Source organism: Canis lupus, chromosome 16 (genome assembly GCF_048164855.1).
Source record: "Canis lupus baileyi chromosome 16, mCanLup2.hap1, whole genome shotgun sequence".
NCBI classification, from domain to species: Eukaryota; Metazoa; Chordata; class Mammalia; order Carnivora; family Canidae; genus Canis; species Canis lupus.
The window spans coordinates 60,553,010-60,575,685 of NC_132853.1; the positions used below are offsets into that span (position 1 = coordinate 60,553,010).

General features: G+C 63.3%; 1 protein-coding gene across 1 annotated transcript; it reads left to right on the forward strand.

Annotated features, from left to right (window-relative positions):
- Positions 1–14,554: 14,554 nt before the first annotated feature.
- On the forward strand, positions 14,555–21,863 carry GCGR (glucagon receptor). Its single transcript, XM_072781985.1, has 14 exons — positions 14,555–14,651; positions 18,091–18,254; positions 18,363–18,465; positions 19,046–19,153; positions 19,224–19,345; positions 19,426–19,532; positions 19,609–19,765; positions 19,847–20,006; positions 20,087–20,147; positions 20,426–20,495; positions 20,762–20,850; positions 20,928–21,066; positions 21,155–21,196; positions 21,432–21,863. The coding sequence occupies exons 2-14, from the start codon at positions 18,198–18,200 to the stop codon at positions 21,702–21,704; spliced, it is 1,488 nt and encodes a 495-aa protein (XP_072638086.1). The 5' UTR covers positions 14,555–14,651; positions 18,091–18,197; the 3' UTR covers positions 21,705–21,863.
- The last annotated feature ends 813 nt before the right edge of the window (positions 21,864–22,676 follow it).

The window sequence follows — 22,676 nt, forward strand, 5'->3', positions numbered from 1 at the left end:
GTCACACACACACACACACACAGAGAGAGAGAGAGAGAGAGAGAGAGAGAGAGAGAGGGAGAGACACAGGCAGAGGGAGAAGCAGGCTCCATGCACCAGGAGCCCGACGTGGGATTCGATCCCGGGTCTCCAGGATCGGGCCCTGGGCCAAAGGCAGGCGCTAAACCGCTGCACCACCCAGGGATCCCAGGGCACTACTTCTTCACTGAGCTTTGGTGCTTTGTGTTTTTCAAGAAATGTGTTGAATGTGTTGGCCTGGAGCTGTTCCTAATGTTCGCTCATTATCTTTTTCATCACTCCACTGATTACCAACCATTCACATTTTCTAAGTCATGCCTTAATGGTTATAACGGGTTTCCTCTGACACTGACTTTGCTCTATTCCACAGGTTGCTGATCGATAGTGTTCCCTCATTATGGATCATTGAAAAAAAGATAAAAATCTTTTAAAAATTTATTTTTAGCTAATCTCTAGGCCCAACTTGGGGCTCAAACTCATGACCTTGAGATCAAGAGTCACATGCTCTGCAGACTGAGCCAGCCAGATGCTTTGATCATTTGATTTTCTTTTTACTCAAGAGTTATTTCGAAAAATAGACAAATCTACGATTATAATAGGAGAATAGAAGAATTGGATAGAAGCTAATAAAAGCTATTAGCTCAGCTAATAGAAGAATTGGATAGAAAATCCCCAGGAATGTGGAAGGTCTCCTCACACTGAGCAACAGGATCTAGTGGGCACGTGCAGAATGTTCCACCCACAAAGGCAGAGCCCAGGGAGACCGTGGGGGACCATACCCTGAGCCAGAAAACTAACCACAACAAACTTAAAAGACTTGAAATCATCAAATTGCATCTCTAGCCACAATGAAATCAGTAATAGATAAGAAATCCCCGAGCGTTTGGAGACTATACTACACACCATGTACAAAACAAGCCATGCGGGGCGCCCAGGTGGCTCAGTGGTTGGGCATCTACCTCCGGCTCAGGCCGTGACCCCGGGGTCCCAGGATCGAGTCCCGCATCAGCTCCCCGCAGGGAGCCTGCTTCTCCCTCTGCCTGTGTCTCTGCCTCTCTCTGTGTCTCACATGAATAAATAAATAAAATTAAAAAGAAAAGAAGAAAAGAAATGACCCATGCGTCAACAAGACAGCTCAAGGAAAACTAAAAAAAAAAAAAAAAAAAAAAAAGTTGAAGTGAATAAAAACGAAAGTACAACATGTAAAAACTTTGTGACTGCAACAAACACAGAGCTTTGAGGGAAACTTGTAGCAATAAACAGACTAAAAAGAAAGTTTTCAAACAGAAAAGGTGAGATTCCATTCTAAGGTCTAGAGGGGAAAAGAGCAAAAACAAACACTAAGCAAGGAGAAGGAAAGGAAATAATACCGATACGAGAAATCAATGAAATTTTAAGCAAGTAGGAGCTCCTGAGTGACTCAGTCGGTGAAGGGTCTGCCTTGGGCCCAGGTCGTGATCCCGCTGAGCGGGGAGTCTGCTTCTCCCTCTGCCTCCCCCGCGGCATGTGATCTCTCTCGCTTTTTCAAATAAGTAAATAAAATATACTTTTAAATTTCAATTTTATTTTTTTAAGATTTTATTTATTTATTCATGAGAGACATAGAGAGAGAGGCAGAGGGTCTCCAGGATCAGGCCCTGGGCTGAAGGCAGCACTAAACTGCTGTGCCACCCGGACTGCCCAAAATATACTTTTTTAAATCAAAGAACCAAAAAATGTTTCTTTGAAAAGGTCAATAAAGGGATCCCTGGGTGGCGCAGCGGTTTGGCGCCTGCCTTTGGCCCAGGGCGCGATCCTGGAGACCCGGGATCGAATCCCACATCAGGCTCCCGGTGCATGGAGCCTGCTTCTCCCTCTGCCTGTGTCTCTGCCTCTCTTTCTCTCTCTCTCTGTGACTATCATAAATAAATAAAAATAAAAAAATTTAAAAAAAAAAGAAAAGGTCAATAAAATTGATAGACTTCTAGCAAGACAGGAGGGACCATCACTGCAGATCCTACAGACGCCAGAAGGATTTTTTTCTTTTAAATTTTTTTTAATTTTTAAGATTTTATTTATTCACGAGAGACACACACAGAGAGGCAGAGACACAGGCAGAGGGAGAAGCTGGGTCCACGCAGGGAGCCCAACGCGGGATTCGATCCTGGAACCCCGGGGTCACGCCCTGAGCTAAGGGCAAACACCCAACCGCTGAGCCACCTGGGATCCCCAGACCCCAGAAGGATATTGAGGGAACATGATAAACAAGTCTACTCCAGTACATTTGACAACTTAGATGGGAGGGGACTATCCCCGGGAGAGCAGAGATGACCGCAAGCGATCCAACGTGAAGTAGGTCATTCGAACAGCCTTATGAATATGAAGGACATTGGATTCATAATTTTAAAACTCCAAAGAGGGACACCTGAGTGGCTCAGTGGTTGAGCATCTGCCTTTGGCTCAGGCCATGATCCCGCATTCCAGGGTTCGAGGTCCGCATCGGGTCCCCGCAGGGAGCCTGCTTCTCCCTCTCTCTGTGTCTCTCATGAATAAATAAATAAAATTCAAAAAAATAAAAATAAAAAGGAAAGTCACTGCCATTCATTGACTGAAGAAGAATTGAAACCTGACAAAATTCAACACCTATTCATGATTTTAAAGACCTCTCAGGAAACTAGAAGGAACTATCGCAACAGGACTGGGAAAGCGTCCAAGAGCCCGGGGCTAGGGTTGCCCTGGACACTGGGGACAAAGGGCTTCCCTGAGGCCAGAGCAGGCTCCGGCTCCAGAGCCAGCGGCAGAAAAACAAAAGACACGAATAGAAAGGAAGAAATAAAACTACCTCCATCTGCCCGTGTCTTGCTATCCCCTCGAAAACCCCAAGGAATCTACAAAAGGGGGAAAAAATCCTCCCAAAACTATATTTTTCTTTTAAGTATCAAAAGAGAGTTTCCTCAAAAGAGAAACATATGCTCAAAACTAAAATACCCGCTCCGAGGTGGCTTGGCTGCCGAGGGGACGAGCACAGGGGAAAGCGTGGAAAATTCTCAACGGCCAATGATGAGTGTGCAACCCAGCCAACCGTGCAGCGGACCGCAGGAGCGCGGGGGAGGTGCGCAGCCTGAAATGCGCTTCTTGCAAAACTGAACCGGCGTCTACGCGGTCAGGGGGGGCGGTTGTAACAGAAACACAGAGAGAACAGGAGGAAGGAGCGACTAAAGATGAGGATGAAAGAAAGAAATCGATGGACAGAAACTCAAGGCTCACACTTCAAGGAGACGCGAAAGGCCAAAGCTGTGGCGGGAGCGCGCGGGATGGGAGGGACCCAGTGGCCACGAGCCGGAATCCCGGAGACCCAGTCCCGAGCAGACACTAGGAACGGCTGGTTCGTGCGGAGGATGGAGCAGATTCGGTCCTAAGAACGAGGCAGGCGGAGTGAACGAGCAGAGCAGCCAGGCCGGCGAGCTGGGCCCACGAGCTCAGCCCAAGCGGCCAGGCCCCCCCCACCCCAGGCGGGGGCCCTAAAGGCGGCACTAACCCGCTGAGCCCCCCAGGCTGCACCTGTGCTCAGCGCCGTCCCCGCCCACCGCAGGCCTCGCCCCACTGGGCCCCACCGGCCGGCAGCGCCCTGGTCCATGGTCCCTGTCCCGCTCCTCGCCTGCCCTGGAGCCGCTGCCAAAATGCCAGTCCCCGCGGTCCCGCCCACAGGCTGCACACCGCTCCAGCTGCTTGCACAGGCGAATTCTTTTTTGTTGTTTGTTTAAGATTTTATTTATTTATTCATGAGACACAGAGAGAGATGCAGAGACACAGGCAGAGAGAGGAGCAGGCTCCCTGCGGGGAGCCCGATGGGGGACTTGATCCCAGGACTCTGGGGTCACACCCTGGGCCGAAGGCAGGTGCCTGTAGGTGTCCCTACAGGCAAATTCTGATTAAATGTTCATGGAATGTGGGCAGCCTGGGGGGCTCAGCGGGTTAGCGCCGCCTCCGGCCAAGGGTGTGATCCTGGAGACCCCGAATCGAGTCCCACGTGGGGCTCCCTGCATGGGGCCTGCTTCTCCCTCTGCCTGTGTCTCTGCCTCTCTCTCTCTCTCTCTCTCTCATGATTAAATAAACACAATCTTTTATAAAAAATGTTCACGGAGGGGATCCCTGGGTGGCGCAGCGGTTTGGTGCCTGCCTTTGGCCCAGGGCGCGATCCTGGAGACCCAGGATCGAATCCCACATTGGGCTCCCGGTGCATGGAGCCTGCTTCTCCCTCTGCCTGTGTCTCTGCCTCTCTCTCTCTCTCTCTGTGACTATCATAAATAAATAAAAATTTAAAAAAATAAATAAATTAAAAAAAAATGTTCACGGAATGTTTACAGAACAGGAACATCTGGGTCTTAAAACTTTCACAGAAGGCTCCTGTGAGCTCAACCCCAAAATGCAAATTAGTAGACCAACCTGATTCACCACCGAGTGCAGAGGGCCTCAGCACACTGGTAATAAGGTGAAGTCAGCTAGATATGAAAAATGTAAGGGACGCCCGGGGGGCTCAGCTGTTGAGCATCTGCCTTGGGCCCAGGGCCTTATCCGGGGGTCTTGGGATCGAGTCCCACATCAGGCCCCCTGCAGGGAGCCTGCTTCTCCCTCCGCCTGGGTCTCTGCCTCTCTCTCTGGGTCTCTCATGAATAAAGAAATAAAATCTTAAAAAGAAAAAGAAAAATGTGAGCCCTCATGACCACATGGGGCTTACAGCAGGATTTCGGTGTCAGGAAGCCGATGAGCACATTCCTCATTACACATCAGAGAAGAAAAGAGACGTGCCATCATCTCCATGGCTGCACAGATACTTGATTCAATTGAATGCTCATTTGCCATTAAAAAAAAAATTTCTTAGCAACTCAGGAATAGAAAAACAATTCCTTGGGACTCCTGGGTGGCTCAGTGGTTGAGCATCTGCTTCTGGCTCAGGTCATGACCCCGAGGTCCTGGGATCGAGTCCTGCATCTGACACCTGGCAGGGAGCCTGCTTCTCCCTCTGCCTGTGTCTCTGCCTCTTTCTCTGTCTCTCAGGAATAAATAAATAAAATCTTAAAAAAAAAAAAAAAACAGAAATCTGATAGAAAAATAGACTAAGATTGTTAATATTTAGTGGGTCATACACCTTGCATTAATTGGGAGTCTCCTGATTACATGGTACAGAAATAAGGTTCAAAATGACAGGTACCAAAGAAAATGTATTGGCTTGTATAACTGAAAACCCTGGGGGGTGAGCCTTCAGGTATGGCTTGATCCAGGTGCTTCACCCACTCCTCTTCTCCTGCCTCAGGCCAGCTTTCCTCTGTATGGCTTCTTTCTGGGGCAGCCTCAAGTGGAGGCCTCGTTCCACCAGTTCAGATTCCCCACGGATAGGGCGAGAGCAAAGACCTAGATGACCTCTCACTGACCCCATGGGAGCCATTCGCCTTCCTGAGTCAACCCCGACCTCAGCTGCCCAGGACGGGCTGACCGGCCAAGCTGTAGCCCACGGGTGGGACGGTCCCCAAAAGAAAACCAAGCAGGAAGAGACGATGTCTTCTTTTTTTTTTTAAGATTTTTATTTATTTGGGATCCCTGGGTGGCGCAGCGGTTTGGCGCCTGCCTTTGGCCCAGGGCGCGATCCTGGAGACCCGGGATCGAATCCCACGTCGGGCTCCCGGTGCATGGAGCCTGTTTCTCCCTCTGCCTGTGTCTCTGCCTCTCTCTCTCTGTGTGACTATCATAAATAAATAAAAATTTAAAAAAAAGATTTTTATTTATTTATTCATGAGAGACACACACAGAGAGAAGCAGAGACAGAGGCAGAGGGAGAAGCAGGCTCCATGCAGGGAGCCCGACGTGGGACTCGATCCTGGGACCCCAGGATCAGGGCCTGGGCCAAAGGCGGCACTAAACCGCTGAGCCCCCCGGGCTGCCCGAGACAATGTCTTGCGGACAGCAGCTGTGCCCACCGCAACCGGACGTAGAAATTAAAACAGCGACAGAAGATGATTCCGCCCCGACATGGAATGAAATCCTGCCATGTTCGGTGACTCAGGCGGAGCTAGAGGGTATGACGCCCAGCAAAAGTCAGGGAAAGACGAACATCATGTGATTTCACGCGTGTGTGGAATTTAAGAAGCAAAACAAGTGAGCAAAGGGGAAAAAAGAGACAAATCAACAAACAGACTCTTCGCCACAGAGAACAGAGTGAGGGTGACGGAGCCGCGGGGGCAGGTGCCGGGGATGCGGGAGGGCGCCTGTCGAGGCGGCACCGGGTGACGTCGGTCCGGAAGGTGGTCCCTGTGTCCTGCATCTGAGGCTGGTGCTACCCCTTACGGTAACTAATTGGGATTTTTTTTTTTCTAATTGGAATTTAAATAAAAACTTGAAACTACAGGAAAAAAAAAAGGATAGAAAAAGAAATGGAAACAGCCCTGGATCCTGTCCTGGTGGAATCTGTTGTGTCCCCAAGTCCTTGGAAAGGGCACTACGCAGGAGTGGGGGCGGTCGGTGGGGTGGGGGGGAAGCACGGCCCATAGAGCGTCGTCGGAGGCCTGACTTCTGCTCGGGCTGTGAGGTGGGCTCTGCACTCGCTGGAGCCTGTGTCTCCCTGTCCCTCTGCCCCTCCCTCCACTCCTGCTCTCGCTCCCAAGTAAATAAATAAAAATAAAAAGGGGACACCCAGGTGGCTAAGAGGTTGGGCGCCTGCCTTCGGCCCAGGGCGTGACTCCGGGGTCCCAGGATCGAGTCCTGCTTCTGTCTCCCTGCTTCTCCCTCTGTCTCTGTCTCTGTCTCTCTCTGTGTCTCTCATGAATAAATAAATAAAATCTTTAAAAACATAAAACAAGGAAGGCAGCGCTGTCACCCTCCTGGCGCCTCCAGACTGGACGCTAAGTGATTCACGAACGGCGTGGGAGGGTTGCCGCCATCTGGGGGGGCGGGCGCACACCTGCAGGGTCTGGGCTGGAGGCGACTCGGGCAGCGTGGGGGACAAGCGGCTTCCCCGGACCCGCAGCTCCGCTTGTGCAGGTCTGTCCTGGAGCCATGAGGCCCGTGGCCCCGTCAGAGCCCTAATGGGGGTCCCAGGCTCCTTCCTCGGTGGCCCAGGCAGCGGCCCCAGGGGCGTCAGGGGTGGCCTGTGCCAAGCTGTGGCCCCGGAGCTGCAGGTACGCCCGAGCCTGTCGCCCCCCGAGTGGCCGCTGGGGGGCAGCCCTGTGGCGTCAGGCCGGGAAGGCCCAGAGCAGAACGGGCCAGGCCTGGGGTGCCCCGCAGGGGGTGGCGGGGTGCAGGCTGACCACACGGCCTCCCAGGGGGACGGGGAGCCGACGACGCAGGACTGGCCGGGTGGCCGCCCTCCAGGGCTGGAGGAGCCCGGGGATGCACTTCCTGGGCGGGCCACTCTGTGCTTCCCAGGGGCAGAAGCGCCGGACCCTGAGGTCCTCCCGAGCAGACGGTGACCCAAGCTCCCCACCCCCGGGAAGGAGGAAGGGAGAGGTCGGGCCACACGGCCAGTCCATCCAGCCCGACCCCAGCCAGCACCGTGGGGAGCCCGCGCGCGTCTGGGGCACAGCGTGGGAGGAAGGCCCAGGCTGCCTGGGGTGAAGGTTTGGGGACGGTGGCCATGGCTTCCCGAGGGACACGGGCCCCGAGGGACCGGGTGGGGAGACCCCGTAATCCCCAGGCCGGACGGGGCACCTGAGCAGGTGCAGAGAGGGACCCAGCTGTTTCCAGCCTGGGCCCCTGGGGGGCACCACCCTGTCCTGCCCCGGGCAGCCAGGCCCTTCCTCACCCTGGGGAGCCGACTCACTGACGCTCCCTTTTTATTTTTTTTCAGATGTTGTTTATTTATCTATGACACCCGGAGCGAGGCAGAGATGCAGGCAGAGGGAGGAGCAGGCTCCCCGCGGGGAGCCAGACGCGGAACTCGATCCCGGGACCCCGGGGTCACGCCCTGAGCAGAGGCAGAGACGCTCCACCGCCGAGCTCCCTGCATGGAGCCTGCTTCTCCCTCTGCCTGGGTCTCTGCCTCTCTCTCTGTGTCTCTCATGAATAAATAAATAAAATCTTAAAAAAAAAAACAAAAACTGACCCTCTTTTCTGGTGGGCAGTACAGAAGGCAGGCAGAGGTCCTGGCCAGGGACGCAGGAGACTGGACCCCTGTGTGGGCCTGCGAGCTTCGGGCCAGCGGATTCCAGGCTCTTGGGTGCTCCCGGCAGGTGTCCCACTGGCTGGTGGGGTCTCCTCCGCTCTAGGTCCCTGTGGCCCCACGTCGTGGGGAGGCTGCCCGGTGCTTGGGGGCCCAGCACCCTTCAATCAAATCTTGGGCCTGAGTCTGCCTGGCTTTAGGACGGGACCCTGAGCACTGCTGGGGCCGCCGGGGCTCCACAGCACCCCTGGTTTTTCGGGGTCCAGAGCCAGGCTCCGGGATCCGGGCCGGCCCCTCCTGAGGCCTCTCCCTCGGCTCACAGGGATCCCCCGGGCCTCACCTGGTCGTCTGTCTACGTGAGTCTGTTCTCACCTCTTAGAAAGGACCCGGTCATGCTGGGCCGGTGCCCACCCCATGATCTCATTGCCAGTCACACAGGTACTGGCGTTGAGACTTCCACGCACACGTGTGGGGTGCTGAGCGTGGCCCCTAAAGGGCGCTTCCGGGTCTTGCTCGGTGGGGGGACCCCGAGTTCCTGCTGCTGCTTCAGGGCTTCCCACCGGCCAGAGCCCAATCCCTGCTGCTGTCACCCCCGTGCCTGTGGAACACTGGAGAGCTGTGGCCAGCGGGTTCCTGCCCACCCTGCGCGCAGGCCCGTCCACCCCAGGTGAGCAGCTGTCCCCACCCCATTGCCGCCACCCTCCAGGGAACCCCCAGCTTCCTGGCCCCAAGCTCCACCCAGTTCACCCTTCTGAGACGAGAGAGGTTAGGCAGGGGCCAGGCTGTGGGCCCCGTGTGCCCCTGAGAGATGACCCCATTGTCCGTCGGGGGTCGGGGACCAGTGGGGTGGGGGCACAAGGAGCCTTGCTGGGTCGTAAGCCCACGGGGCATCAGAAGGCCGTGGGGCGGCCCCCAAGCGCTGCGGCTCCGGCTGTGGGCGAGCCCACCGGGCACCGCCAGCCTGAGTCCCTCTGCCGGCTTCCCTGCCCCTCGTCCCCCCTCGCCACTGGGCCTGGAGCGCCCCGCAGGAGCCCGGGGACAAGGCCTCCTCCGTCCCAGTCACCTTTGACTCTAATGACCTCAATGGGGGCCCGTGGCTTGTCTGCCCTGCCGCAGCCTGAGCTCCCGGGTTGGGGGCCACCTGCCCGACGGCTCCTCTGAGCCCTTGCACCACCACCTGTCTCCCGCCTCCTCTGCCAGTGGCACCGGCCCCCCGCCCTCCCCCCTGCTTTGTCACTGACCTGAACCTGGCCCCATCCAGAGCCGGTGGCCCCAGGGCCCCTTCCCGCCGCAGCCATCCCTCTAAGTGGCCTGATTTGCTCCAGCCGCACTGGATGACACCTCATGTGACTGCACAGAGCCTATAATGACCTGGATGGTGGCTCGGGGCGAGAGGCAGCCGGCGAGACAGAGGCCAGGACCCAGGTGTCCTCCCAGAGGATGGGGGTCACTCGGGGAGAGAATGATGGCCAGAGAGGGAGAGTGCCAGTGTCCTTGGTCTCGCCTCCCTCCGCTCAAGCCTGCCGGGCCCTTCCCCTGCACCTGCCACTTCACCTCCCACCTGGGAGACTGGGGCAGCGACCACGGAGGCTGGTCTCGGGGCCCAGAACCCCCTGCAGATCAGGCACGCGGGCTCGGGGCTCCCACTGCACCCACCTCCTGACCTCCTGGGGGTCCTGGGCCAGCACCCGGCCTGGGGGGACAGGCCACCTGCAGGTGCTTCTTTTACAACCACACAACAAGATCAGGGGAGGTGCGGAGAAGGCGGCCCAGGGAGATGAAGACGGGCCAGGCGGCCCCCTCCCGTGCCCAGCTGCGGGCAGGCGGCCGGCACCAGGGCACCGCGAGCCCCGGGACCAACCCGCAGGTGCCCGGCCTCCAGTGCCCAGGACCCCCCGTCCCCCCTGCCCTGGCAGCGCCTCTCCCGTGACACCAGCTTTTGTTTGCTGACGGACCTGAGGCTCGTGCCCCTCCTCCCCCCGGGCTGGACCCGTGCTGATGCACAGCAGCCCATAAGCACCCCCCACGCCTGACCCGGGGCCAAAGGTCAGCCAGGGCCTTCCGGGGTGCAAGGTGGCTCCTCGGCAACCTCACTGCTCCCCGACCGTCTCCTTGGAGACTCAGAGGGCGGCCAGTACCCCCGGGGCCGGGCACGTGCGTGTGCACCCCGCGTGCACACAGTCTCCGCCCAGAGAGGCCAGGCCGCTCTGATCTGGGGCAGGACCAGAAGCGGGAGAGAAGGAGCAGTGGGCTCCCCGCGCCCCACTCCGCAGGCTCGGGTTCCTGGAGCCTTGGCTTGTGTCGGCACAACTGAAGACCCCGCGGGAGGGAGGTCCCCAGAAGGCGCTCTCGATCTCTGGCTCCAGGGGTGCGGGGTGGGGTGGGGGGGAATCAGCGGGTGAGCGTCTGCCTTGGGCTCAGGGCGTGACCCTGGGTCCTGGGATCGAGTCCCCACAGGGAGCCCGCTTCTCCCTCTGCCCCTCCCCCGCTTGTGGGTTCTCTCTCTCTTTCTCTCAAATAAATAAATAAAATCTTTAAAAGAATAAAATTTGGGATCCCTGGGTGGCGCAGCGGTTTGGCGCCTGCCTTTGGCCCAGGGTGCGATCCTGGAGACCCGGGATCGAGTCCCACGTCGGGCTCCTGGTGCATGGAGCCTGCTTCTCCCTCTGCCTGTGTCTCTGCCTCTCTCTCTCTCTCTCTGTGACTATCATAAATAAATAAAAAATAAAAGAATAAAAAATTTTTAAAAAAAAAGGAAGCAGCAGACAAGCCACCACATGGAAGCAAATACTTACAAACTAAGTATCTGTTAAAGGCGACTTCTGTCCAGAAGGTAGAAGGAACTCTTATCACTCAAGTTTTTCAAGAACCAATTTTTTCAACGAGAAGGCCTGCCAACCCTGGGCGTCCGGGCGGAGGTGGGCCCCGCACCCTCAGCTCGGCAGCTGGGAGCTTGCCAGGCAGCCGCTGCCCCGGGAAGAGCCTGGCCGTTTCTTTTTGTTTATTGATTTTTAAAGATGTATTTATTTAAGGGACAGCCTGGGTGGCTCAGTGGTTTAGTGTCACCTTCAGCTCAGGGCATGACCCCAGGGTCCTGGGATCGAGTCCTGCATCGGGCTCACTGCATGGAGCCTGCTTCTCCCTCTGCCTGTGTCTCTGCCTCTGTGTGTGTGTGTCTCTCATGAATAAATAAACAAAATCTTTTTTTAAAAAAAGATGTATTTATTTATTTGAGAGAGAGCACGCACGCGCAAGAGGTGGGGTGGGGGGCGGTGCGCAGAGCGAGGAAGTGGAGCCGACTCCAAGCAGGGTGGAGCCTCGCGGCCTGGATCCCACGACACCGCCCCCCCCCCCTCCGCAATCAGGACCGGAGCTGAGACCGAGTGTCCGATGCTCAACTGGCGGCAGCAGCCAAGACCGCGCGGCCCCCGCCATGCCCGGCACAGCTCGCTCCCCAAGCTCACGCGCCATCTGGACGCGCACACGCATGTGGCGAGGGGCCGGGGCAGGGGTCTCTGCAGGAGGGCCTTTGGTGGCGGCAGCGGCACGATTTCTTTCCTTTTTTCTTTGTTCCCCGGAGTCACCTGCACGCCACCCGGGGCTCGCACTCGGCACCCCGAGACCCAGAGCCGCTGGCCCAGGGACGGGGCGGCCAGGCGCCCCTAACGGCTCGGTTATAGCGCTCGGTTCTTCATGCAACTGACGCCTTCTGTACCTTTTTTGCCTGAAACGTCTCACATATTTTAAAGCAGACACGGGAAGTGGGGCCCCTGGCCTTGCAGCGCCTTGCTTCCACTTGGAAAATTGCAGATGTTAGGGTTCTCGTCACGGGCTCGTCTCGTCCTCTGTTCGACGGCTGCAGAGGTGCGGGCCTGGGGCTCTCCCTGCTTCCTGCAGCGTCGCCCTGGGTCCCAGCCTGCGCGCCCCCCCCCCCCCCCGCCCCGGCCCCTGGGGTCCCCTGGGGTCCCGCCCTGCCTGCGAGCCCAGAACCTGGAGCCAGGACACCGCGGCCACCACCACGGGGCGGGGCGGGTGGTGGCATGAAACCCGGGGAGTGCGGCCAGGGCGCCCAGGAGGCAATGCTCGAGGGACCCCGGCTGACACGGGGACGCCCGTGTGACAGGCCCCGCGGTACCGAGTACTAGGCCGGGTGTGGAACTCTAGCCATTGTCAGGGGAGGGGCCAGTGGACTCCCCAAACCCGGGAGAAACAGCGGGTCGCCCGCCACCCCTTCCCTCCACCCTCAGCTCCCATGTCCCCTCCCCACTCCCCACCCGCGGTCCCTCTGCCTGGGTTTCCATCCACTGCTATCTGGGCTGAACACCCCTTTGCTTGCTGCCTCCTGTCACCACCCTGGGCCCTGAGGGTGGGTGTCTGGGGTCCCCCCCAGGCCAGCAGGTGCCGCCCCCTCGCCCCCTTGGGCAGAGCAGGCTTGTCAGAACCCGCACTGCAGAAGGTCAGCCCGCATTCCAGGGGCAGGGGAGGGGCGTCAGTCCCCAGCCCAGGCCTCCCAGAGCACGAGCCTCCCGGCCCCCAGGGACGCGCCTTGGGGACTCATGGGGGAGGCGGGGTGGCTCCACGGAGGGCAGCGGGCACCTTCCTGGGCCCTCATCCTGGGCCCGGCCCCGGACGCCACGTGGGAAGGCCCAGCCCCTGGCTCCCAGCTCCCGCTGTTTACAGCCAGGAAGCCAGGAGTCGGTTATGTAAACAGAGGTGGCCCAGCCCCCCCCAGGCCCCCACCCCGTCTGCTCCCTACTCCCCCCACCCCGCTCCTCACGTACATTTATTCCAAGTCACCTCTTTGGGCTGTGACCCAACCGACCCAACCGAGGCTGCAGGGCAGGGTCCCCCCAGGGGCTGGAGGGGGGACACGACACACCTCCAGGGCCCTGTGCCAGCCCACACGGGCACCCCACCCCCAGACGAGAGGGAGGCGCTAGAGGGAGGGCTGGGGGAGGGGTGTCTTCGCTGAGGGAGGCAGCCTCCCCCCAGCACCTGCTCCCCGCAGCACCCCCAGCCCCCTCACAGGCAGGGCCACAATCTCTGACCTTTGCCTTCTGCCCATTCCCAGAACCGAAACACAAAGGCTCGCCCTGGGGGTAGGGTCTGGGGTGGGCTGGTAAGAGATAAGAATTGGGGTCTGGAGGGCGGTGCGGACCCCCCCGGGAGCCCCCCTCCTGAGTCCCCAGAGGGCGCAAAGAGCGCTGAAGACCACCCACCTGTGGGCCGGCAGCGGGTCGGTCTGCAGGAAGGAGGGCCTTGGGAGCTGACACCCCCTAAAGTAGAAAAGTTGGGTGAAGATCCCCAAAGACGAAGGACAGCACCTAACAAGGAGACTGGGGGGTGTCCTGGGTGACAGCGGGTGACAGACAAGGGCTGACAGGAGGCCGCAGCCCCACACCAACACGGTTTGCTGGTGGATGGGAGCCCTCGGGACACTGCCAGGTGTCAGAGGCCAGTGGGTGAAGTGCCCCGGGGAGGGGAGCAGGTCAGGGAGAGGGCTCCAGGTGAGGCCCCAGGGTCCGGGTGACACGCAGCTGCGGGCAGGGAGGGAGGACGGAGGGGAGGGGAGGGGAGGGGAAGGGAGGGGAGGGTAGCAGGGGGGTGCGCCTGGGGCCACAGACGCAGGGTGACTTCCTGGGAGGCCGTGACCTGCAGGGTCCAGGATGTCCCGGGCCGAAAGATGAGGCCCCTGAAGTCAGCAGGCGCTGAGCAAGGGCTGGGACTCAGGCCTCAGACCTGGGGGAGGCGAGGGCATCAGGAGGGCGGCTGGGGGCAGAAGTGGGCAGGGGGCGGGACACGAGCTGGCCGGCGACCCCAGGGCAACAGGAGCAGCGGTGGCCAGTGGGGGACCGGCCACTGGCCAGTGGGACTGCTGAGTGGTGCTGGGGGGCCCTGAGCGCCCCCAGCCTTGCCCTCCCCACCAAGTCCAGCATGCTCTACGCTCCCGGGAAAGAATGTCACCCGGGAGCCAAGGTGGGGTAACTGGGGTATTGGGGGGGCAGGCCTCTCGGCAAATCAGCGGCCAGGATCCCAGGAGGGGAGGGTGGCAGGAGAGGTGGGGGCGTCCAGGCGCAGACCCCTCCTGTCCACCCTCCTCCCTTGTCCCCGTGGGGAGCTGCGGACCCCGCCGTGACCCTGTCCGCAGGCCTGTTCCGAGGGGAGGGGGCAACCCAGACCTGGCGGGGGGGCTGCAGAGAGAGTCCAGGGGGGATCTGAGGGCAGGAGTCGGGGGGCAGGTGCTGGGGCGCATTGGGGGCCGGAGGCGCAGGCAGGAGCCGGCGGAGGGGCGGGCGGGGACCCTTGGCTGCCGCTCCCCCTCCCTCTACCCCTCCCGGGGGCCGCCCCCGCCCCTCCGCCTCCGCCTCCGCCGCCACCGCCACCGCCACCCAGCGTCCCCGCTGGAAAGTTTGCGCACCGCTGGCCTCGGAGCCGGCGCCGACCAGAGCTGCCGGAGGCGGAGGGCGGGAGGGTCGGGGCCGGAGCAGGAGCGGGCGGCACGGTGAGTCCCGTCCCCGAGGGCAGGTCCCCAGAGCCCCCACCTGGGCGGGTGCGGCCGGGGCGCTCGGAATGGGCAGCCCAAGATGGCCAGCGGGGACCCCTGCCGTGGGCGGGAGTTCTCAGGGCCTGGGGCGTCGCCGTCCGCACCCTCTGGGCGCCTCTGATCCCAGTCCCTGGCTGCGCCCTTCCAGCTCAGCCAGGCAACCAGTGTGTCCCGTCCCCCCGACCCCGCTCCCCGTGGGGCAGGCTGGGGTCTCAGGGCTTCGCTGCCCTCCCTTCCCTGGGGAAGGTCGCCAGCGCGCTTTGGGGGCGCTTCGGGGACGCTTCGGGGGCACCAGGCAGGCGGTCCTGCGGCTGCGGGGAGCCCTGCACTCCCTGTCTGGCACCCACCCCGAGGCCCTCCCCAGGGGCCCACATGGAGCCATCCTGGAGGAGGGGGCTGGGCAGCTGCTGTCCCCTGCGGAGGGCCCCAGCACCCCCCCCCGGGACCCCCCCAGCGGCATCCCTTCCACCGGTGTCCCCGCTCCCCACCTGGTCAGCTCCTCGGCAGGGCCCACACTTGTCACTTTGACCCCCGGGGAGGCTGGGTCACTGCCCTGCTCTCACCTCTCCAGCGGCCCCCACTGCCACTTCTGGGTGGCAGGGTGTCTGTCCCCACCTGGACCTACAGATCCCTGCTGCCTGCTGCCCGCATCTTCCGGGCTGGTGCTGGCTGCCTCCGGGCCCTTCTGTGCTGGGGGATGAGGGCTGGTGGGGAGCTGCTCTCTGGCTGGCCTCCAGGTCACCCGCCTGGGTGCCCAGGGGAGGAAGCAGGAACCGGGCTCTGTCAACAGCCTTTGGCCCCTGATCCTGCCCTGGGGCCATGACCTTCCTGCTACTTGCTCCGGTTTCACAAACACCCCCACACACACCAACTCGGACCCTTCTGACCCTGGAAGTCTCCCTCCCCATTCGGAGCGCAGGGCAGCAGGGGTGACCCCACGGCCTTGCCTGTGGGGTGGGCCATCCGCCCATCTGGGGGCCCCACCTCCCACTCCAGGCCTGGGGGCCCCCCGGCCGTCCCCAGGGAAATCCATGGGACCCTGGCTGGGCCCTGGCATCTAGAGGTGGCGTGTTCTGGGCAGCCCGGGGCAGGGCACCTGCGTGCAAGCAGCCCAGCGGGGGGGGGGGGGGGGGGGGGGAGGGCTGGGGCCAGGCCCAGAGGCCGCCCACAGACCCCTGACTCTCCCCTTGACACCCTGCCGGCATCTCCAACACTGAGCTGCTTGGGATGGGAGGGTCCGAGACCCCCGGGGGAGCGGGACCCCCAGGCCCAGGAAGGGGGGAGGGCCTGTTCCCGGAAGAGGGCCGCCCCCTCCCCCCACTGGCTCCAGTGAGGGTAATAAAGTGGAAAACCCGCCAAGCTGGAGGGTGAGGAGGCCCTGGGAGTGCGCCACACCCAGTGCTCGGCAGGCTCTACCCAGGACCCCCTGGCGATTCTCCCCTTAGCCCTGAGGGGACCCTGAGACACTGGCACGAAGGCCAGGCGCCCAGGTCACGGCCTGTTGTGGGCGTCTTGGCCCGGCCCTCGGTCACGGGTGCAGGCCAGGCCTGGTGGAGGCCTCCTCGCCCCACAGCCACTTGTCCCAGACCCAGGCTGAGGGCTCAGGAGCCACAGTGTCTCTAGGCAGAGGTGACAGGCAGGTGGAGAAGCGGTGGGCGGCACCCAAGGGGCTTTATCTCCTGCTTCGGATCAGACCACCCTGTCTGCTGCCCTTCCTTTTGGCGGGGGGGGGGGGGGGGGGTGCTGGGCTGGCCTGCAGGGTAGAGGTGGGAGGAGAGGTGGGCGCAGGGGCCCAAGAGGCTAGAGGCTCTGGGGGGAGGAGGGGATGGGGGAGCAAGGACACTGCCCAACAGGATGCTCCCTGCCCAGCCCTGCAGCTGGGGTGGGGGTGGGACAGCAGAGCTGGGGCCCCCAGGAGCTCAGGGCCAACTGACAGGCCCCAGACCACAGTGTGGAGGCACCTGAGGGGGCCGCGCCCCTGCTCACCCGCTGGAGAAGCGGGAGCCCAGCGTGTGCCGACCCTCAGCTGTGCCAAGCCTCGGGCCTCAGGCCCCTGCCCGGGGCACCCTGAAGTGAGGCTGGCCCTGCAGGACAGGGCGCGTCACCTGCTGGCCCCTTTCTGGCCCCGGGACCAGGGCCCATAATTTGACTTCTCAGGGCCTCGTTCCCTTGCGTGTCTTGTGGGGTTCCCTACTGCCCCGTCACGAGGCGTCAATGAGCTTTGCCACCTGAAGAGCAGGGTGGACTGTCGTTTCCAGGGCCCTCCCTCCTGTGGGGGCCACTGAAGCCCCGTGAGCCCCGGGACGACCCTGTGCCGAATGAATGAGGTGGACACCCAGGGGCCCAGCCAGGGGCAGGGGTGCGGCGCGCGCCCAGGGGCCTCCTCGGCCAGCTCGCCCCAGCTCCACCCACTGGACCCTGATGGGCGAGGCTGAGCCCCTCCACCTGCTGCAGCCTGACCCCTGGCTGCTCACTGTCTTCCGGCCTGCTGGTCATCGTCCATCCATCCGTCCGTGTGCGCACCCGTCCATCCATCCGTCACTTGCTCCCTCCTTGCCAGGGTGCCAGAGAAGGGAGCCTTCACAGCCCTGGAGTCATTCCCGCAGGGCCACACCCAGGCTCGAAGGGGCCCCCCCGCACCCCTGTGGAATTCAGTCAGAGCAAAAGCAAGCAAGGAAAGGAGAATTAATAAGGCCTGGTGCCCCAGATCTCCACCCAGACTTGGGCCAGGCCCAGGGCAGCCCTCCTGCTGGCACCACCAGGGCTGGGGGCCCGTGCCAGGGGCCTGGCGCCAGCACTAATGATCTCGAAGGAATATGCAGCCAGCCACCTGCACGATGCGCCCCAGGGGACCCCGGAGGCCGGGCCTGAGCCCCAGGAGGGGCCCGGGGGTGCACCTAGATCCCCCGCCCGGGGAAGGGGCACGGGAGGGACAGGGGCCATCCGGAGCAGGTGCCCTGGGCAAGGCCGGGGCTGGCTCTGTGATGGATGGCCCTGGCACCGCCCCAGCCCAGCTGCCTTTCCCAGGGGCTAAGAATAGGTGGGGAGGACGGCAAAGGCCGAGGGAGGAGGTGGATCCCGGGAGGCTGCTCCTCCTTCCGGCGGCGGCTCTGCCACCAGGCAGCGTGGTGGCTCTGCCAGCCAGCACCGAGGGGTGGGCTCCGGGCTGTCAGAGCTGCAGGGAGACGCCACCGGCCGTGGGAAACCCAGCCCGCTGGGCGGCAGGACCCCAGCCCCGTGACTGGCAGCGAGGGACTACTTCTGGCATCTTCTCCCTCCGGCTCCCACTTCATCAATAGGCCAGGAGGCTCGGGGGGCGGTTTGAGGGAAGCAGGGCAGCCCGCTCATCACAGCAGAGCCCAGCCGGGTCTCCTCGCTGATGGGGGTCCCCCCACAGGCCCTGCCGCTCTGACCGAAGTCCGCAGAGGAGTGCGTGTGCCCACGAGGACCCTTTGCCCCAGCTGTGTGGCCCCAGCCAGATGTGGGGGGAGGCTGCTCAGAGGCATGCCCCCCGCCCGGCCACGCTGCCCCCACCTCCTCCTCCTGCTGCTGGCCTGCCAGGTGAGCCCCACTGCCCGCTCCCCCGCCAGCCCCCTGGGGCCCCATCTGCTGCCTGCTCCTCCGGCTGACGTGGCTCGGTCCCACCTGTCCCTTCATCTGTCCCCCCAGCCACAGGCCTCTTCTGCCCAGGTGATGGACTTCCTGTTTGAGAAGTGGAAGCTCTATGGTGATCAATGTCTCTACAACCTGAGCCTGCTGCCCCCACCCACTGGTGAGCCCCCTGCCTCCCCTCCACGTCCAGGTCTTGGCTGGCCAGCACCTACTGAGCTCACGCCCTGGGAGCTCCAGGCCCGGTGGGCAGTGTGGTAGGGGAGGCAGCCCACGAAGCCCACCCAAGGCCCGGGTGGGGGGGAGGTGGGCTCCAGCAGGGACAGGACACCCCCTTCTATACCAGTTCTGAGGGTCCCTTAGGGTATGGCAAGAGGTCGGGATGGGGGTAGTTGCCAGGGGGCGAGAGCCATCGTCAGATGGGGGCAGGGGCTTGCACTGGGCAGAGGAAGGAGGGCGTTTGAGCCACAGAGGTCACGCTGGAGCCTGGAAAGAAGCCACAGATTGGGGTGCAGCCCCCAGAGCGGGGAGCACTGCAAGGGGGCCACTGGGGAGAGGACCGAGCTCGGGTGGGCTTGGGGCACGTTGGAGACGGGAGGTGTGCGGGGAGGAGGCTGCTGGGGCCCCGGGAGATGTGGCAAAGTCTGCGTGCTGGGGCACAGGGGGTGATGCGCAGGGCACCTCAGAGGGGACGACAGGGGCCCAGCCCTGCTGAGGGGCCCCGCCCCCACCCTGCCTTACAGAGCTGGTCTGCAACAGAACCTTCGACAAGTACTCCTGTTGGCCCGACACCCCTCCCAACACCACGGCCAACATCTCCTGCCCCTGGTACCTGCCCTGGCACCACAAAGGTAACTCCGGGGAGGTGGGGGAGGCTGAGGGCCCGGCTGGGGGTCGGAGCTGACTGGGCTGCCCCTCCAGTGCAGCACCGCCTCGTCTTCAAGAAGTGCGGGCCCGATGGGCAGTGGGTACGCGGGCCCCGGGGGCAGTCGTGGAGAAACGCCTCCCAGTGCCAGCTGGACGGTCAGGAGATTGAAGTCCAGGTCCGCAGGGGCGCCGGGGCCGGGGGGCCGGGGGGCGGGTGCCTGGCCCCCCAGACCTGACCTGCCACTCTACTTTGTAGAAGGAAGTGGCCAAGATGTACAGCAGCTTCCAGGTGATGTACACGGTGGGGTACTCCCTCTCCCTGGGCGCCCTGCTCCTGGCCCTGGTGGTCCTGCTGGGCCTCAGGTAGGCTGCTCGGCCTGGGCACGGCCCCCTGCGGTGGGCAGGGCGGCGGGCAGCCACTGACCCCCGGTCCCCGCAGCAAGCTGCGCTGCACCCGGAACTACATCCACGCCAACCTGTTCGCCTCGTTCGTGCTCAAGGCGGGCTCCGTGCTGGTCATCGACGCGCTGCTCAAGACCCGCTACAGCCAGAAGATCGGCGACGACCTCAGCGTGAGCGTCTGGCTCAGCAACGGGGTGAGCACCCCCTTCCCCAGCCTCTGGGGCCCAGGGTGGCAGGGGCCGCGCGGCCCGAGCTCATGCTGCCCCTGCGGCCAGGCGGTGGCCGGCTGCCGGGTGGCTGCGGTGTTCATGCAGTACGGCGTGGTGGCCAACTACTGCTGGCTGCTGGTGGAGGGCGTGTACCTGCACAGCCTGCTGGGCCGCGCCACCTTCCCCGAGCGGAGCTTCTTCCCCCTGTACTTGGCCGTCGGCTGGGGTGAGTGGGCTGCGGAGGGCCGGGGGCGGGGGGGTGGCGGGCATGGGGAGGCGGGGACCACAGCTGCCCCCTCCCCGCAGGCGCCCCCGTGCTCTTTGTCGTCCCCTGGGCCGTGGTCAAGTGTCTGTTTGAGAACATCCAGTGAGTACGAGCTGAGTCGGGGAGGGCCCGGGGCGCCCAAGGGCTCACCCCTCCTGGCCGCCGGCTCCGGTGGGTGCTGGCGGGGGGCTCTGGGGAGGAGCCGGGCACCAGGGGACGGGGGTCCTCCAGCCAGAGGACGCACTGGGTGGGGAAGCGACGCTGCCCCAGGACGGGGCTGGTTTCTGAGTGCCTCCCCTCGGTTCCCAAGGCCCTGATTGGACCCCCTCAGTGTCGGGGGGTGGGGGGTCCGGCAGGCTGTGAGCGGGCCCGCCCTGCAGGTGCTGGACCAGCAACGACAACATGGGGTTCTGGTGGATCCTACGCCTGCCGGTCTTCCTGGCGATCCTGGTGAGGCGATGGGGCACCTGCTGGCCTCGGGAGGGTCTGACTCCGCCCTGCCTTCCTTGTCGGCCTGCGGGGCCTGCGGAGATGGATGACATCCTGCCTGGGACAGGGAGGGGGCCCTGGCACCGAGCCGGGACACAGGCCGGTCCCTGGCTGGGTGCCCAGCGGCCCCGGAGCCCTGCGAGTGTGGCCCATGCGGCTGCCAGGTCCAGCTACGGGAGGGTCCAGGGGGCCCGGGCACCGCCCTGAGCCGTGCCCTCCGCACGCAGATCAACTTCTTTATCTTCATCCGCGTCCTCCTCATCCTCATGGCCAAGCTTCGGGCCCGCCAGATGCGCTACAGCGACTACAAGTTCCGGTGGGTGCGGGCGGCGCGGGCCGGGCGGGGTGGGCGGGGGCCGCGGGGGGCGCGGTGGCTCAGGCTCCCACCCGCAGGCTGGCCAAGTCCACACTGACCCTCATCCCCCTGCTGGGGGTCCACGAGGTGGTGTTCGCCTTCGTGACGGATGAGCATGCCCAGGGGACGCTGCGCTCCGCCAAGCTCTTCTTCGACCTCTTCCTCAGCTCCTTCCAGGTGCCCGCCCCGCCCCTGTAAGCACCTGCGCGCCCCCCCCCCCCGCCGCTCCCCCACCCCAGCCGCCCTGACTGTCGCCTCCCCCCAGGGCCTGCTGGTGGCCGTGCTGTACTGCTTCCTCAATAAGGAGGTAGGTGGCAGGGGAAGCACAGGCGCCCGGGGCAGGGGGGAGCCCTCCACGTCCACCTGCGTTTACTGGGCGCTAGACCCCGACATGGGCAGCCTCAGCCGCTCCTCAGGGAGAGCACTCGACGGGGGTGCCCAGGCATCGGGGGACCCCCGTGCTCCATGGCGGGGCTGGCCTCGCTCGGCACCCAGGGCGCCCCGTAGTGAGCCCAGCCCGTCCTCTGCCCCCCTCTGCCCAGGTGCAGTCGGAGCTGCTGCGGCGCTGGCAGCGCTGGCGCATGGGCAAGAGGCTGCGGGAGGAGCGCCCCCCCAGCAGGCACCCCGACCCGGGCCGGCCCGCAGGCGGCGCCCCCAGCAAGAAGCTGCTGCTTTCCAGGGGCGGCGACGGGGCGGCCCGGGACCCCTCTGCAGACACCGGCCTGGTGGGCATCCCCCCTGGGGTGGCCGCCAGCCCCTTCGAGAGCCCGCAGGAGCCCCCCGGGGCCCCGGTTGGGGCCGGACTCAGGTGCTGAAAGTAGGCCCCACGGGACAAGCCCAAACCTGGTGCCGGCCCGGCGCTGGCCTCCCTTCTGCCCCCTCTGGGGGGCTGGCGCGGGCGGAGGCGGCGGCTCGGGAGGCCCAGGATGCGGTCTCCTCCGACAATAAAGAGTCTGCGGAGCGGCTGCCTGGCACACCGTGGGGAGCTGAGGCGCCGGAGGGGCGGCGGGCAGGGCAGGGCCCCGGGAAGGGGCCTGCTCCCTCCGGAGTCCCCCTTTGGGCGAAAGGGAGCTGGAATCCCAGAGCGGGCCCCAACACCCTCTGGGCCAAAGCCCCCGACCCCCCAAGAGCCAGCACCTGCCAGCACGGGGACGAGCGGGGTGGCTGGCAGCGAGGGGGCCGCGCTCAGACGGCTCCCCAGGCCGCAGGCCGCCGCCCACACAGCGGAGGAGGAAGCCCCGGGCCCAGCGCAGTGGCAGTGGCTCCCCAGACCCCACCTTCCCCCGGGTGGGGGGCCCCCGGCTTGGCTCAGCACAGAGTGGAGCGTCCCTGCCGTCTGGGGGACAGCGCGGCTGAGGCAGGAGGTGTGGGCTGTGGTCACCCGCCGGGGTGCCGGAGCCGGTGCTGGGACGGGGCGGCCGGAGGAAGGAGCCAGCGCCGAGGGCAGGCTGCCCGCCCGCCAGGTGTCCCCTCCAAGGGGCCGGGGGAGGGACCACCGAGCCCTGGGGGGGTGCGGGCGCCGCGCTGCGCGGGCTGGAGCTGCTCAGCAGAGCCAGGCTAATTGGAGAAAATGAGAGGACAGAAGGCCTCTCAGGAAAGGTAAATAAAATTAGTCACCCCGGCCCTCCTGAGGGACCTTCACCCTGCGCCGCCCACGCCACTGCAGGCCGGACGGGCAGCCAAGGGCCGAGGCGGGGCACGGAGGGGCCAAGGCTCGTCGGCGGAAACGGAGATCTTTTGTGGCCCCAGGACTCCTGAGTCGCACGGGGGCTGCAGACCCCGGGAAG